Genomic DNA, 16,419 nt, shown 5'->3' with positions numbered 1-16,419 from the left:
AGAATCTTCTGAACAAAGGTGATTTCATGCAATTATAGTTTTGCTTCTCTTTTGCTTTATGTTAATGGCTTTAAATTTGTCCCCTGAATGCTGAGTATGTCTGGCTCCCCCATTCTAGTCAGTCATACTTTTGTGAGGTATTAAATTCCTCGTGTGAAGACTCTTCTATAGGCAGTGAGGTTTGAGGTATTAATAGTTATTTACAAAAGGTATAACTTTGAGCCTTTCATTTTGATGGAAAAAAAAATGTCTAAATGCTACTTTTTTCCCCCTACAGAGCATCCAGTCATGGATAAAAATGAGCTGGTGCAGAAGGCCAAACTGGCCGAGCAGGCTGAGCGATATGATGACATGGCAGCCTGCATGAAGTCCGTAACTGAGCAAGGAGCTGAATTATCCAATGAGGAGAGGAATCTTCTCTCAGTTGCTTATAAAAATGTTGTAGGAGCCCGTAGGTCATCTTGGAGGGTCGTCTCAAGTATTGAGCAAAAGACGGAAGGTGCTGAGAAAAAACAGCAGATGGCTCGAGAATACAGAGAGAAAATTGAGACCGAGCTAAGAGATATCTGCAATGATGTACTGGTGAGAAACATTCAGTCCAGCTTCGTTATAAGCTAGGGTTCCTATAATGATTATCAGATGTTACTCTCAACTTTTTTCTTTTGGTTTTTCCTTTCTTTAAAAAAAATTGAGTGTTCTAAATTTTGAAGTCTTCTAGGAGTCCTTACTAAAAGATATTAAAAACAGTTGTAGTTAAATTTGTATAAAATAAATCCAGTACTGATTATCAGTTCAGGTAGACTGAAAAAGACTGGTAGTGTATTTTCTATTAAATGAAATAAATAAAACTTATTTCATTTGTGGTTAAAACATTTGCAGTAGTTTTAGAGCTCATTTTCTTAACTACGTCAGTAGATGCAGGAGTTTTACACATCTTGTCGTAAGAGACGTAATGGGAGACTCATTGTAGACAAAATACCCTTCCCTGGTTTTGCCACTATAGTGTAAAGTATCAGTTATGCAGAAAATTGTGGCTTCAGAGTTGCTTTTTGCCTCTTTCTGCATTTAAGTGTTAAAATCAACTTTGAACACTGACAACCACAATAAAAGAGTAAATCAAATGATTTTTCTAGTTTCAAATATTTTAAGAATTTAGTAAATACTGTGTTGAAGCACTGCTTCTCTAAAAAACTTTAAAAAATTGAACATTGCATTTTAATTCATATTAATCTTTCTTAAAATGATAGATTTCTCAGAAAAGTTTAAATCTTAGGATAAATGGTAGAAGATCCAATCATTTAACATATAACATATATACATTAATAGTTTTTCTTTTTTAATGAACCAGGAGTGATTTTACTAAATTACCTGCAGGACTTCACGTTACACATTGGGTCTCAATATGGTAGGGCTCTTGTATTGACTGTCCCATTTTCTCTGGACAGGTTATTGATTCTGGGACTCAGAAATCCAGGTGCACATTTACTTTGAAACTTCTTCGTGGAAAGACTAATGAGCAATATAGGATTATTTATGATGGGGTTTTAGGTTTGGGGCTTTGTTAAGCTGGTGTTGGTATTAAGATTCTTTTATACAAGTTTTTAATTATTAATGGGATAGCTTTAAGTCCTAAATTAAAATACTTTTCTCAAATGATATTTTCTTCAGGGTGTCTTTTAAAGAGTGATTATTTTTTAACTTAACATGGGCTCACAGAGCCTTACGTAATGTCTCCTGGTTTTTTGTTTTCGTTTTTTAAATTTTTACATTTATACGTATCATTTATTTAAGATGGGAAAGGAATTCCATGTTTTTATTGAGGCTAAATAACAAATGTTTCTCCTGTGGTTTGCTAAGGTAATAAGAATATTTAAAACTCAAAAATATATCTTTCTATAATAAAAAAATGTGCTGGGTTTTTTCTCCTTTGCTCTCTTTAGTGACTAATAGCTGTGTATATGTTACTGAATTTTGTTTGCTCTGGTGTTTTTCCTCCAATTATTGCACCTGATCAGATAATACAAGAGTTTGTTGTAAGTTATAATTTAAGACAAAAGCCAATCTTAGGAATAAAAGGGCATATAGTAATAACATTTACTCTTTACTAACAAGCTTCTTTGCTATCCCAGGTAGGTATTTGCATGTTTTCCCCAGACAAGGTATAAAAATTCCGTCATTGCAAGGATTTTCCTAGGAAAAGACTGTAGCAGTTTTAACTTTGTTTCCCTTTGGTTTCCTTATCCAAAAAACAAAAATACTGCATAGGGTCAGTGGATGGGAATACTTAGATTGATCTGTAAATAGCTTCTTTGTTGATATGATTATTAAGGGGATTTGATATTGGTGCCTACCCGTGTTCTCCATCAGAATAGTACATTCATTTTACCAAGTCTAAATGAAGTTTCCACCTTAAGACTATAGATACATGAAAATTTAATTCCTTTACCATACAAAAGCTAAACAAATTTTTGCTTCCAGCCTTGGTCTTTTAGTGATCTAAAAGCAAATCTTTCAGCTCTGCTCTAGTGATACTTGTATAGTTTATACTTCCTAACATATAGTATCTATTCAAGTATTTGCTGGGTAAATAAAGAAAAAGGCTTCTTATGAAAAAGAGGGTAATAGAACTAGGTCAGCAGCACTGCTGATTTTCCAAGGCCTTTTCTGTTTCATCTTGGACAATTCAGATTATTATTATTTACAGATGTTGTTCTTTTTCATGTAGGCCTATCTTTTTTTCATACAGGTCATGTTGGCTCTGGAAACATCTTGCATAGAATTCCTTTTCCCCTTTTTGAGTAAAATGTAAGAATAAAATATAGCAGAACTGACCTTTCTCCTAGAGAAAAAAATTTTTTGATGTACTTGATGATTAGTGAAAGTTTATATTTTAAGATCTTATATGGTAAAAATCATAATCATATTTTTCTGGGTTTTTTTTTTTTTTTTTTGAACTTTGGTTTTTTTCCATTTGAGAAAAATAAGTGGGTAATCCCTTTTCAGAATTAAACTTACTGGTCTGTTGTGTTAGTGATAAACTAGACTGCATTGTTCTGTTGAGCACCTATATCATACTAGCCAAGACCTCTTCCCATAAAAAGGAGCTAAGTTTTTCTGAAGAACTCTTTAGTCTCTTCTCAAATGGTTACTGCCGTTCTGGTTACGTGGATTTATCAAGTGTTTATATCATTTACTAAGTGGAGAAAGGGTAGTCTTGTACTTTGTACAAGAGTTTTAGAGCATTACTGTGGAAAATGGTCACAAGTGTATTCTTCACAACATGGACTTTTCTTTTTGCAAGAGAACTTGGGGCTCTTCCCTGTGTTATTAATTGAAGTTTGCAGTATGTGAACCAATGCTATCTGCCTTTCCTGCCGATAGATCTTAGACCAAAAGCTCTCTTGGTAGTGGGGCAAGGACTCCACACTAGTGATCTCTACTACCCTCCTCTGTATAAACCCACAAGAAGAAGCCAAAAACTGGATAGTTTTGTCTTGAGCATGAGATGACAAAATACATACTAGAAAACCTAATTCCAGCTCAAAAAAGAATGTAGTGGTGTAAGAAGAACACCACCTTTTTAAGTCAGAGTAGCTTTTTACCATCTAATCGTTGCAAGGCCTAAGGAAATCATTTAGTCCCTTTGAGAGACTACCCCATAGGATTATGGGGTAATAGGTATGTCTACCGCATAGGATTGTTATGGAAAATGAAAATCAGGAGTCTCCTAACTCCGGAGTCCAGAAATAGGATTTAAAAGATCCAAGAAGCCATAAAAACTGTGTTTTTGTGGGGTTGAGATTCCATACTGACCAGTATATTTTCCAGAGTTTACTTAAAAAATCTGAAAACACTGCTTATAGGAGGTGAAGCAGTAAAATCTTGATTCTATCATTTCAAACACTTGGCAACGGTAGTTGAGTAATAATAAATTACTCAGTTAACTTGAGTTCCATTTTTTATGCTTCTCTACATTTTTATTTGTCCAAGACAGTTTTAAGGTGTGGTTGCTGGGCATTGGTTTTTATCTATAGCCTACAAACTGCCATTAAGCAGGAACAAGCCAGGAAACCAGGTAACTTTTGGGCCTTTGCTGCTCTGAATATATTAATACGTGCCTTGGGCTTTAAAAACCGCTACATGGAATTGTAAGCTGAAAATCACTAGGCAGCTCTTTTATTGGAATAAGGGCTTCTCGGGTAGCCCTGGTGGCCCAGCAGTTTAGCGCTGTCTTCAGCCCAGGGTGTGATCCTGGAGACCCGGGATCGAGTCCCATGTCGAGCTCCCTGCATGGAGCCTGCTTCTTCTGCCTGTGTCTCTGACCCCCCCCTCCCCGCCGTGTGTCTCATGAATAAATAAATAAAATCTTAAAAGAAAAAAGAAAGGAATAAGGGCTTCTCAAAAGAATTCTAGTGTTACACTCATCTTTACTACTTAATATATTTACATGTTTTTGTCAAATGGCTTTGGTATGTTTGAAAATACGAAGACCTTCTGTGGCATATAGATATCTACAGTCTCTTCCAGGGAGGAATATATTGGACAGAACCTTTTTGGTAATAAAATTCAGTATTTTTTGAAGAGTTACTATGATAAGCAGTAAGTATTTCACCTGTTGAGGTGTTTTATATAGTTGGAAAGTCTGAGGTATATGATGTGGAAATTGAAGAAAATAAAAGAATGGAAATAGAAAGGCAAGTGTTTGCTTTTTGGTGGGAAGGGGAAGAATAACCAACAATTTGATTAAGAGCAGCAGGCTTCTTCCTATCCTTCAGTATAGTAGTATTTCACTAAGAATCTTTTCACCTGTGCTAGTAAGATAGCTAACTTGGAGATGTTTAGTTTTAGTGATGAGCTGTGAAGATTATTATTATTAGCGTGTTAAGAGTGAGCTAAGGAAAAGATAAAAGGGTTCAAAAGTGGAATTAGAGTGTGTTAAAATCTCAAGTATAGGTAGTACAGGCACACTTAGGAAATAATGATTCAACTCTTAATCTATTCAAGAAAAAGGAAGAAATTGTATGCAGCCCCCACAGAGGCATTTTGAACTAGAAAGGTGAAAAATAAGCTATAAGCTACCTTAGAGTTTTAATAGCTCACCAAGAGTAATTTTGCTCTTCACTTTTTCTCTTTTAAGAACACTCAACTTTGGGCAGCCTGGGTGGCTCAGTGGTTTAGGGCCACCTTCAGCCCAGAGCATGATCCTGGAGACCCGGATCGAGTCCCACGTCAGGCTCCCTGCATGGAGCCTGCTTCTCCCTCTGCCTGTGTCTCTGCCTCTCTCTCTCTCTGTGTGTATCTCATGAATAAATAAAATAAAATAAAAGACGCTCAACTTTATTAGTAAAGAAATCCTAGCGGTATACCTCAATAGTGGTACGGTGGAAGCATCCTAATTAATTGGTTAAATGAAAAAGAGTTTAAGTATGTGGTCATACTTGCTTTAAATATTTGATTTATTTATTTATTTATTTATTTATTTATTTATTTATTTATTTTAAATACTTGTTTTAAATTAAAACATGTTCTTTTGTCCATTTTTAATGTGAGGCCAAAGTGTTTTCACATGATTTGCTAACTACCCCTAAAAGTGTGTCCTTTATAAAATAGTTTGAGTTTGCATAGTAGAGTGAGAACCTAATGTTTGCTAAGCAGTTGGTTAGTTAAGATTCCCTCTAGAAATGTCTAATTTTTCTAAACTTTTAGTTTTCAACTCAAGTGATTTTTCTGTATAGAACTCCTTTGAAAACTAGTTGTTACAAAAAAAAAAAAAACCCACCTTAGTTATCCAAAGCACTCAATTTTGTTTTCATAGTAACGTACTTTTTCACACTTGTATTTCCTATCATGTAAATAATATTTTAAGTAATTACAGCCAGTATAGTCGCATGGTTTTGGAAACAAATACTGGACTGTTAATCAGGTATCTTAAGAAATAGTAACTGCTGATAGAAACTGAGGGGGGGAGATTCCAGAGAGTAGCTGAAAAATCTGTCCTCAAGCATTTAGGCCTAAATCATGAGTGTTTATCATGTTTGCTTACCTAGGAGTGAAGAGCATAGTATAATCCAGGTTATCAATTAAGTGAAATTGGTTAATCTAGCACATTAAGCTTTTATAGAAGAGTTGTTGCATTCTAGATCTTTTTATTAGAACATTAAATGGGAACATTGCTTCCTTTATTTAAAAGCCTTTTTCAGGTATCCCTGGGTGGCTCAGTGGTTTGGCGCCTGCCTTTGGCCCAGGGCGTGATCCTGGAGTCCCGGGATCGAGTCCCGCGTCAGGCTCCCGGAGCCTGCTTCTCCCTCTGCCTCTCTCTCTCTCTGTCTATCATGAATAAATAAATATTTTTTAAAAAGAAGCCTTTTTCGATAATTTTGCAAGAGATGAGACTAGGAGGGATGGGTACTGGTTAGATCGTACTGTACTAATATGTATGCCTAGTATAATGCCTAGTTAATGTTACAAACTAAAGAGTGAGGGACTTGAAAGCCCATGGAAAGTGACACCAAATTTTGCCTCTTAAAAAGTGGGTTGGTAGACATGCAAAAATTCTTGTTTTTATAAGGAAAATCCGCTTTTATAATTTTACAGATTTTTTGAAGATTTGATCTTTTATAGTCTGGTTCTTTTTTTTTTTTTTTTTTTTTAAGATTTTATTTATTTATTCATGAGAGAGAGAAAGGCAGAGAGACACAGGCAGAGGGAGAAGCAGGCTCTACATGGGAGCCTGATATGGGACTTGATCCCAGGACTCCACAATCACGCCCTGAGCCAAAGGCAGACGCTCAATCTGCCAAGCCACCCAGACGTCCCATATAGTCTGGTTTTTTGGACTCATTTTCTTTTACTATTATCAGAATAGATTCTCAGTGTCCTCCATTATATAGTTTGTTAATCATTGTTTATATTTTAATCTTGTTTTTGTAATTGAGGCTTTAACCTATGAAAGATTTAGGGTTTTTCCTCCCATGAATATAGTGTTTTTTCATAGCTGATAAGTATTTCTAGCATATAAGGGGAACCCAATATATGAAATAGTTTTGCCTTTATAGTGTTACTGGGCTATTGAGATTAATTTGACTACACATTTTTGATCCCAAAGTAGGTGATCCTTGGTATATTCATAGTGAAGAATATATGTGTGTATGAGAAATTTTCTTTTAAAAAGTTGTAGATGTTCTGATGTGAAACACTTAAAAACTTATTATCATCCATTGAAATTATAATAGGTTTTAGGAATTTTTTTTTTTTTTTTTTTTTTTTTTTTTTTTTTAATTTTTATTTATTTATGATAGTCAGAGAGAGAGAGAGAGAGAGAGGCAGAGACATAGGCAGAGGGAGAAGCAGGCTCCATGCACCGGGGGCCCGACGTGGGATTTGATCCTGCGTCTCCAGGATCACGCCCTGAGCCAAAGGCAGGCTCTAAACCGCTGCGCCACCCAGGGATCCCAGGTTTTAGGAATTTCATCCTGGTTCTTGTAGTTCTTTAGTATGATAGTTTTACATTGAGAACACTGCTTTTTAGGGGATTTAAAATTGCTGTAAGTTTCAGTATGCTAAAAGCCAGAGTTCTCTTTTTTTTTTTTAAGTTACCTGTCTTTTCTGTCGACTTAATTTTAGCAGTTCTGTGCTGCATACAGCTCTGATTATTTCTGTGAAACACTGATTTCTTTCTGTTCCAGTTGATTTTGCCAAAATCCAATAGAGCCTTTGGCTCTAGTTGTTCTTACTATGTCCTAAGGCAAACCACTGGAATTCTCATATTTATGGCCTGAGGGTTTCTGCTTCATTACTCTGATTTAGAATTTAATCTTGTTCATTTTTTTTTAAAGATTTTATTTATTTATTCATGAGAAACACACACAACAGAGGCAGAGACACAGGTAGAAGGAGAAGCAGGCTCCATGCAGGGAGCCTGATGTGGGACTCGATCCCAGGACTGGGGGATCATGCCCTGAGCTGAAGGCAGATGCTCAACCGCTGAGCCACCCAGGCATCCCAGTCTTGTTCTTTTTTTTTTTTTTTTCAACTTCAGAGGATTAGCTTCATTCTCCTTGAAAACAGGACAGACCACTGAAATTTGTGGTATTTAATTTGATATTAAGCATATCCATATTTTTTAACACAAATTTGAATTTGGCTTGGGAGGAATGGCATGTTTAGCCACAGCATCTCACATTTTTGTGCAGTAGGTCATTCTTCATTTATCCTTTCTGAATGAAAAACTTCTATCAGAAAAATGTAGTACCACTTGTCATTGATTTAGTTGTGCATTTTCTGGTAAGATAATGTGACATAAGTAGTAATGTTATAGAATAGTCTTTTTTTCTTAAGATTTTATTTATTTATTTGACAGTGCAAGCATGCGCACACACAAGCAAGGGGAGTTGCAGGCAGAGGGAGAAGGAGAAGCAGGCTCCCTGCTGAGCTTAATGGGATCCTAAAATGATGACCTGAGCAGAAGGCAGAACTTAACCAACTGAGCCATTCAGGAGCCCTATGGAATAGTCTTGTATCTTGCCAGAGTTTTCTTTTGTGTTCTCTTGGATTATTTATTGCTGCAGTGTGACTCTTGAGGCAACAAAGTATGGATGTATAGCTGATTTGATATCAGTATGATTCTGTGATACGCACATTTGTTTATATTGGAATAGATTACTAAAAGGTTTCAGCATATTAACTTTTTGTGACTTTCTTTTCATGGAATTTTTTTTAAAGATTTTTATTTATTCATTCATGAGAGAGACAGAGAAAGGGGAGCAGAGACACCGGCAAAGGGAGAAGCAGGCCCCATGCAGGGAGCCTGACGTGGGACTCAATCTTGTGTCTCCAGGATCAGGCCCTGGGCTGAAGTTAGTGCCAAACCGCTGAGCCATCCGGGCTGCCCCTTCCTTTTTTTTTTTTTTTTTTTTTTTAAATTTTTTATTTATTTATGATAGTCACACACACAGAGAGAGACAGAGAGAGAGGCAGAGACACAGGAAGAGGGAGAAGCAGGCTCCATGCACCGGGAGCCCGACGTGGGATTCGATCCTGGGTCTCCAGGATCGCGCCCTGGGCCAAAGGCAGGTGCCAAACCGCTGCGCCACCCAGGGGTCCCTGCCCCTTCTTTTCACAGGATTTATTGTGAGCATTCTTCCTTTCTCCCCCAAATAAAAATAATGGCTTACAGTGGTGTTAACTGTAGAGAATGTAAGGACCATCTCTCAAATGTTAGTGTGTAGAGTTAAGTAGACCAAAATAAAAATAAGACTTTGCTGGGGATGCCTGGGTGGCTCAGCGGTTGAGCGCGTCTGCCTTCGGCTTAGGGTGTGATCCTGGAGTACCAGGATGCAGTCCCACATCGGGCTCCCTGCATGGAATTTGCTTCTCCCTCTGCCTGTTTCTCTGCCTCTCTCTTTCTGTATCTCTCATCAATCAATAAATAAAATCTTTAAACAAAATAAAAGAAGACTTTGCTCACTGGGTTGACCTGCAGGTAGATACGCTTGTTGATTTATTTATTTTAATATAGGAAAGACTCAATTGAATTTAATTTGCAAGGAGTGTTCAATTTTTCTTGTATTGGGATTTCATTTACTTGAATTGTTTTTTAAAAGATTTTACTTATTTATTCATGAGAGACAGAGAGAGAGAGGCAGAGACACAGGCAGAGGGAGAAGCAGGCTCCATGCAGGGAGCCCAATGCGGGACTCAATCGTGGGACTCCAGGATCACGCTCTGGGCTGAGGGCGGCGCTAAACCACTGAGCCACCCGGGCTGCCCTACAAATGCTTTTCTGAAAAACACCTGCATGCTGATCCAAGACTGATGAACTTGTCTGCTCATATTTTTTTTTGCTTCTGAAAACATAATAAACACCATTGCCCAGAGTTTAGAACGTAGACCTGCTTGGACCACATTTAACCCAGGGACATTAAAATCTTACCTCCAAATGCATTATTTTTAAAATGCAGTTCTATGGAATTGACAGTTGAGGGCAGTATTATGTATAGGAAGGCTCTAATATACTTAACAAGTTCTCAATTCAGTAATTTGAGTACTTTACTAAGGTGTTTGGAAGATGTTTAGAAATAGTGATATATTGAGGACTACTTTTCAGTTTCCCCTTTGGTTGTTTTTATTTGATAGGCTTATCAGGCAAAGTAATTGGATCAAAGGGATAAGACTTGAAGAATAATCGTGTAATTTTTCTAAAAATAAAGGAAACTGGGGCAGCCCTGGTGGTGCAGCGGTTTGGCACCGCCTGCAGCCTGGGGTGTGATCCTGGAGACCCAGGATCAAGTCCCACATCGGGCTCCCTGCTTCTCCCTCTGCCTCTCTCTCTCTGTGTCTATGAATGAATAAATAAAATCTTTAAAAAAAATAAAAATAAAGGAAACTAAAATATGTACTACCTTTTAAAGGTATGGTAGAATCTAGCACAAGCTGTGCAAACTTTTGGAGTTTGAAATTTTTATTCATTTTATGACTTTGAGCTAGTTATTCCATCTCTAGCTTTATTTCCCCATCTTCAAAATGGCAGTGAGGATCTACCTTGAGGATGTTTTGAGAATTACTGACTGAATACACACCCATGGTGATATTAAATAACAAATATACTGCTTAACCTTTTTTTGTATCTCTGATGGTCACTTCAGTGTTGTTTAATTAATTTTGAGGTTAAATATAAGAATTTTGATTAACTGCTTAAACTTCTTATATTTAATGTTTATTTTATAAGCTCCCTGTGCTATTAAAAAGTATAATAAATATTAAAAGCCCCCCCCCCTTTAAAGATTTTATTTATTTATTAGAGACAGAGAGAGAAAGAGGCGCAAAGGCAGAGGGAGAAGCAGGCTCCATGCAGGGAGCCCGACCTGGGAGACTCACATCCTGGGCTGAAGGTGGCACTAAACCGCTGAGCCACCTGGGCTGCCCAAAAGCCCCTTTTCTTAAAAAAATCTTGACAACTTAAGAAAATGAACACAACCACAAATAACAAAGACTTCATGTTGGTTGAATGTGAAAGACTTCACCTTTTTTAAAAAAGCAACGGATAATATCTAGTCCCACTAGGAAGTTCATAATAATATAGAGTGTGCATGTGCAAATTAAAAAACTATGAAAAATGAGGCATTTTAAACAAGTGTTTTGTGGTGGAAATACTTGGTTAGCGACCAGCCCAGGTCACGGTTGATGCCAACTCTAAAAAGGGTTCTGCGTCAGAGGAGGAAGAGGAAAGCCCCTAAGCATGTCAGAACAATTTTAGCAGTTAACACCTAGTGCTCTGTAAATTCTCCTACCATTTACTTTTTTTTTTTTTTTTTAATTTTATTTATTCATGAGACACAGAGACACAGACAGGCATAGGGAGAAGCAGGCTCCATTCAGGAAGCCCGATAATGGCACTTGGTCCCGGGACTCCAGATCACAGGACTCCAGGATCACACCCTGAGCCAAAGGGTAGACGCTCAACCACTGAGCCACCCAGACGTTCCTCTGAACCTGATTTAACTTAGCAATTCCTCATCCCACTTAACTGTGAGTCCTTTCAACCAGCTGATTTTTCAGAAATGCATACAAAATGTTCTAGAACACCAGGCTGTCAGCATTTTCTGCAGATGTTTTTTGATTCATTTTGGGAGAAAACTTCAGGGAGCAACTACTATAGCTGTCAGCAGGAATTAGGATTACGTTTTTGATTTTTAATATTCCTTAAACACCAAGGTTAATATATCGTGGTTTTCTCTAATTCAGTTGTTGACTTTATAGAAGTTAAATGGTGAGGATTTGCCATTTATTTATTAATAGAAAATGTATTCAGTTAAGTGATTGATTAGAATTCATTGATTAGAATTCTCTCTGATCCCATCCTTGAAAGTTAAGTAGCTCTGTTTTTTCATACTAAATGACCTTATTCATAGGACACCTAAAATTTTATTCTTGTAGATCAATAAAGCATAGGAAGGTGAGTTTAAGTCAAAATGTCTGCAAATTAGTTCTTGAAACAGCCCGATTCATTAGCATTTTTGGTGAAGCATTTTTCTAATTGGTTGGTTGGAAGCAACTAAGTTGCAGTTCAAAGAAATAAGTCCATTCCAGCCACAAGGGGGAGCAAGAGACTAATTTCCAAGTTGATGGGCTCCTATTGGCAACAAAAAAGCCTGCTTTTTTTAGATCTAGGAATGATAAAAGGCTCCGTGGCTCTGCAGAGTAAAGTGAAAGTTCTGGGAATATTCTCTGCACAGAATTATTCTTGCTTAATTCGCAAGACTAGAAATTTGACTTTACGCAATGTGCTGTAATATTGGAATTAAATTTCCTGTTGAGGTTATTGCTAAAAATGACTTCAGAATGTTGCAAGTTTTATAATAATAAATTGGGAGTTGAACTTTATAGAATCATTGAACTTCAGGCTTGAAGAAGCATCCACCCTAGATTTTTTATTTTCACAGGTAAGAAACTGAAGCTCAGAGGTTCAGTGACTTCTATTAGGTCATACCCTAAACATAATATTTTCTATCTCTTACTGTATCACCTTAGTTGTAGACTGAGACATGATGTTTACTCTCCTACAAGTATGAGTTATTGGGGATTGTTGGGATAACTGGAAAAATTACCTCTTTAATTCCATTAAGAACAATGGCTTCAAATTTAGACTATATTTTAGGATTCTAATACTTAAATGGAAATAATGAGAATCTCATTTGAAAGCCTTTGTGCCTCAGCTTCCTGCCCCCTTTTCTCTTTTAACCACTGGAATTTTTCATGCATGATTTGTATGAAAGCCATTTATCTGTGTGTTAACCTCTCTTCATTTCTTTTCATGGAAGAGGGCCATGGTAGTACAGTCTAAAACAGAGGAATGGGTTATGAGAGCTTGATCTTTCCCATTCACATATTTGGTGAGGTCAAGTCAAAGGAGACATACTCCAGGCATATTTTCAAATTGCAGTCCATAAAAGTCTCATTAGGGGTTCATTTGCTTTGATATTCTGGGGGCTATTTACTGTTTGCTAATGACATTTTATGTATATTTTTCTTAATGGAAATTAAATTTGGCGCTATTGGTGGAATACTCTAAGAAAAAGTAAGAACCTCCTTTCTAACCCTTGTATTTTTGTTTATAAATGCATCAGCACTTACCAATCCAGTAAGGAAATTTGAAAAACACAATTGAGCACAAAAAGTATATGAGGATGGAGAACAAAATCACTGGTATTGTCATTGTTCTAGAAATACTATTAAAAAAGATTTTTTTTTTAAGATTTTTCTTTAAAACATATATTTTAAAGATTTTATTTATTGATTGATGAGAGACAGAGAGAGCAAGAGGCAGAGACACAAGCAGAGGGAGAAGCAGGCTCCATGCAGGGAGCCCGATGTAGGACTCGATCTCGGGTCTCCAGGATCACGCCCCTGGCTGAAGGTGGTGCTAAACCTCTGAGCCACCGGGGCTGCCCAAAACATATTTTATATAACATATTAACCCAAAGAGAAAATAACCTTTTTTTACATATGGTAATTAAATTTTAACTAGTTGTCTTTTTTAACTTCTCATTTTGAAATAATTTCAAACTTGGGAAAAAATTGGAAAAATATATGAGTATTTCCCATATATCCTTTACCTGATTCCCTAAATGTTAACATCTCCTATATAACCACAGTATAATTATCAATTTTTTGTGAAATAATTGTTGAAATAAAACTGTATAACCTGTAGAATTTATTCATCGATAGTACCACTATATCCTAATTCTGGTCCAGAATTCAACCCAGGATCACACTTTTCATTGTCCTGTCTCCTTATTCTCCTTTATTCTGGATCAATTTTTAACTGCTTTCCCTTTTGTGATTTTGCCACTTTTTTCAAGAGCACTAGCCTATTATTCTGTTGACTATCCCTCAATTTGATTTTCTCTGAGTTCTCGTAATTCAGATTGTGCATTTTGGGGGAAGAATTCCATTTCCTGGAAGTGATATTGTGCTCTCTAGGAGACACATATTATCATCCTGCCACTTTACCAATTAATATTTAGATGGGACATTAAACTGCTGAGGACTTCTAGAAACCCCCTGTGATACAAAAGAAAGTATCAATCAGTTGAATTTTTTTTAAAAGATAGACACCCCATAGTATGTTTTGCCAAAGGTTATGAACAGAATGTATTTTGCCAAAGTACTTTCTAAATGGGTTATGTCATTTTCTGATGAATGAATTAACTCTTTGAAAGGGGGAAGAGGGCAGCCCCCCGTGGCACAGCGGTTTAGCACCGCCTGCAGCCTGAGGTGTTATCCTGGAGACCCAGGATCAGGTCCCACGTCGGGTTCCCTGCATGGAGCCTGCTTCTCCCTCTGCCTGTGTCTCTGCCTCTCTCTCTCTCTCTCTCTCTGTCTGTCTCTATGAATAAATAAATAAAATCTTAAAAAAAAAAAAAAAAAAAGAAAGAAAAGAAAGGGGGAAGATATCCCAGTTCTGTAACTTATTTCCTTTGAAATACGTTGTTCATTAGCTGGCTTCATGTATAGTAATTGGCAAGCCCAAGTCACAGCACATAGACCAGTAAGTTAACTTAAGTGCATAGTGACTATTCTTTAGGGCTGAAATAAATGTATATATAAATACTTTATAATAGGTATTTGTTAATTTTTAAGAAAGTAAGGAAGAGGGAGGGACACCTCCCTGGGTGACTCAGTGGTTGAGCATCTGCCTTAGGCTCAGGGCGTGATCCTGGAGTCCCAGACCCCAGGATTGTGGACTCCCTGCAGGGAGCCTGCTACTCCCTCTGCCTATGTCTCTGCCTTTCTCTCTCTCTGTCTCTCTCATGAATAAATAAATACAATCTTCAAAAAAGGAAAAGAAAGGAAGAAAAAGTGACCTTGAATTTAAAGAAAATCTAAGGAATAGTGGTGGGGTAGGAAGTGTTCATGCATTAGAGACATTTTCCTGGGATAAAATTGGAAGGAGGGCTTTGAAATTAATGCTGTGATGAAACACAAGAAGACCCTATCTCTGTTGGATTTTTATCTCCCTTAGCCTCCTTTAGGGTCATAATTACATAAGAAACCTGGAGCTTTTCCAGGAGTCCTGCAACCATGTTAGGATATATATGTACCTAGCCTGCCCCTTGGCTGCTGTTTCTGAATATAGTTGACCCTTGCGCTATGTGAGGGATGGGGTGCAGTTGAAAATTGATAGACTCCCCCAAAACTTAACAGCCTACTGTTGACTGGAAGCCTTACCAGTAACAAATAATCTGTTAACATATTTTGTATGTTATATGTGTTGTACACTGTATTCTTAAAATTAGAAAAAAAATGTTATTAAGAAAATACATTTACAGTACTCTAAAAAAAACACTTATAGGTGGACTTGTGTAGTTCAAACGTGTTATTCAAGGGTTATTTGTATATGTGCTTACAGAAACCAAACACTTGTCATTTTTAGCAGTTTCTTAGGTATTTAGAGAAGCAATACATTGTTTTTACTCTTTGCAAAATAATCATTATCTAACAGTACCAACCTTAAGAATTTCTATCACGTTTTGTCTCAACTAGAAATTGGGTAAGATGATAAACTCTTGGGCAGCCCTGGTGGCCCAGTGGTTTAGCGCCTCCTTCGGCCCGGCGTGTGATCCACGTTAGGCTCCCTGCATGGAGCCTGCTTCTCCCTCTGCCTGTGTCTCTGCCTCTCTCTCTCTCTCTGTGTGTCTGTCAAGAATAAATAAATAAAATCTTTTAAAAAAATGATAAACTCTTGATAGTCTTCAGGTGGCTGAGCTAAGATTATTTCCTTTACTCTCAAGATTATTCTAGTTTTCTTATATTAAAATGAAGCTGTTCTAACTATGCATATGTAATTCAGCCTGGGGATTTAATGTTTAAGGACCTAATATGTTAATATGTATAAAACATGTGTCTTTAAAGAGCCTATAAGAAGGTTAAGAAAAGATTACATATGTGACAAGTTAAAGGTATAAACTTAGAACTTTTAATTTTAAATTATAATTACTCTGGATAATAATTTAGGTGTTATAGAGCATAGGATATGAAGCAAAAAAATAAGAATAAAAATTTTCTGATTTTTGTCCTATCTGCTCAGAGGTAATCTGTATTAGTCCTAGTCCTGTTTGTTGTATCCTGGGAATTTATGGTTCCCATGCAAACAATTCTGTCCTTGAAGAAGATACATGAATTAGGATCATAAAGTATTTTGGGAGCCCTTGGTTGACTCAGTCAGTAGATACAGGACTCCTGATTTCAGGGTTGTAAGTTAGAGCCCTACGTTGGGTGTAGAGATAACTTAAATATAAAATCTTTAAAAAACAAAACCCCCAAAACCCCAAGGTATGCTGTAAAGTGTGGACACAGCAGTGCACACACATATATACATGGTGCATGTCTTAATGCTTCATTCCATATCGACACACATTT

At 36.8% G+C, this 16,419-nt stretch overlaps 1 protein-coding gene across 2 annotated transcripts in view; it reads left to right on the top strand.

Annotated features, from left to right (window-relative positions):
* Nucleotides 1-16,419, top strand: part of YWHAZ (tyrosine 3-monooxygenase/tryptophan 5-monooxygenase activation protein zeta) — a 36,579-nt gene that overhangs the window by 3,664 nt on the left and 16,496 nt on the right. For both annotated transcript variants that reach the window (XM_038555215.1, XM_038555214.1), the window contains exon 3: nucleotides 278-582. In XM_038555215.1, coding sequence (XP_038411143.1) covers nucleotides 289-582 — 294 coding nt within the window. In that variant the 5' untranslated portion in view covers nucleotides 278-288. The remainder of the gene's footprint in view (nucleotides 1-277; nucleotides 583-16,419) is intronic.

The sequence above is a fragment of the Canis lupus genome, chromosome 13, assembly GCF_011100685.1.
Source record: "Canis lupus familiaris isolate Mischka breed German Shepherd chromosome 13, alternate assembly UU_Cfam_GSD_1.0, whole genome shotgun sequence".
Classification (NCBI taxonomy): Eukaryota; Metazoa; Chordata; class Mammalia; order Carnivora; family Canidae; genus Canis; species Canis lupus.
The sequence above is the reverse complement of the archived record's forward strand: the minus strand, read 5'-3'. Positions and strand labels throughout refer to the sequence as shown.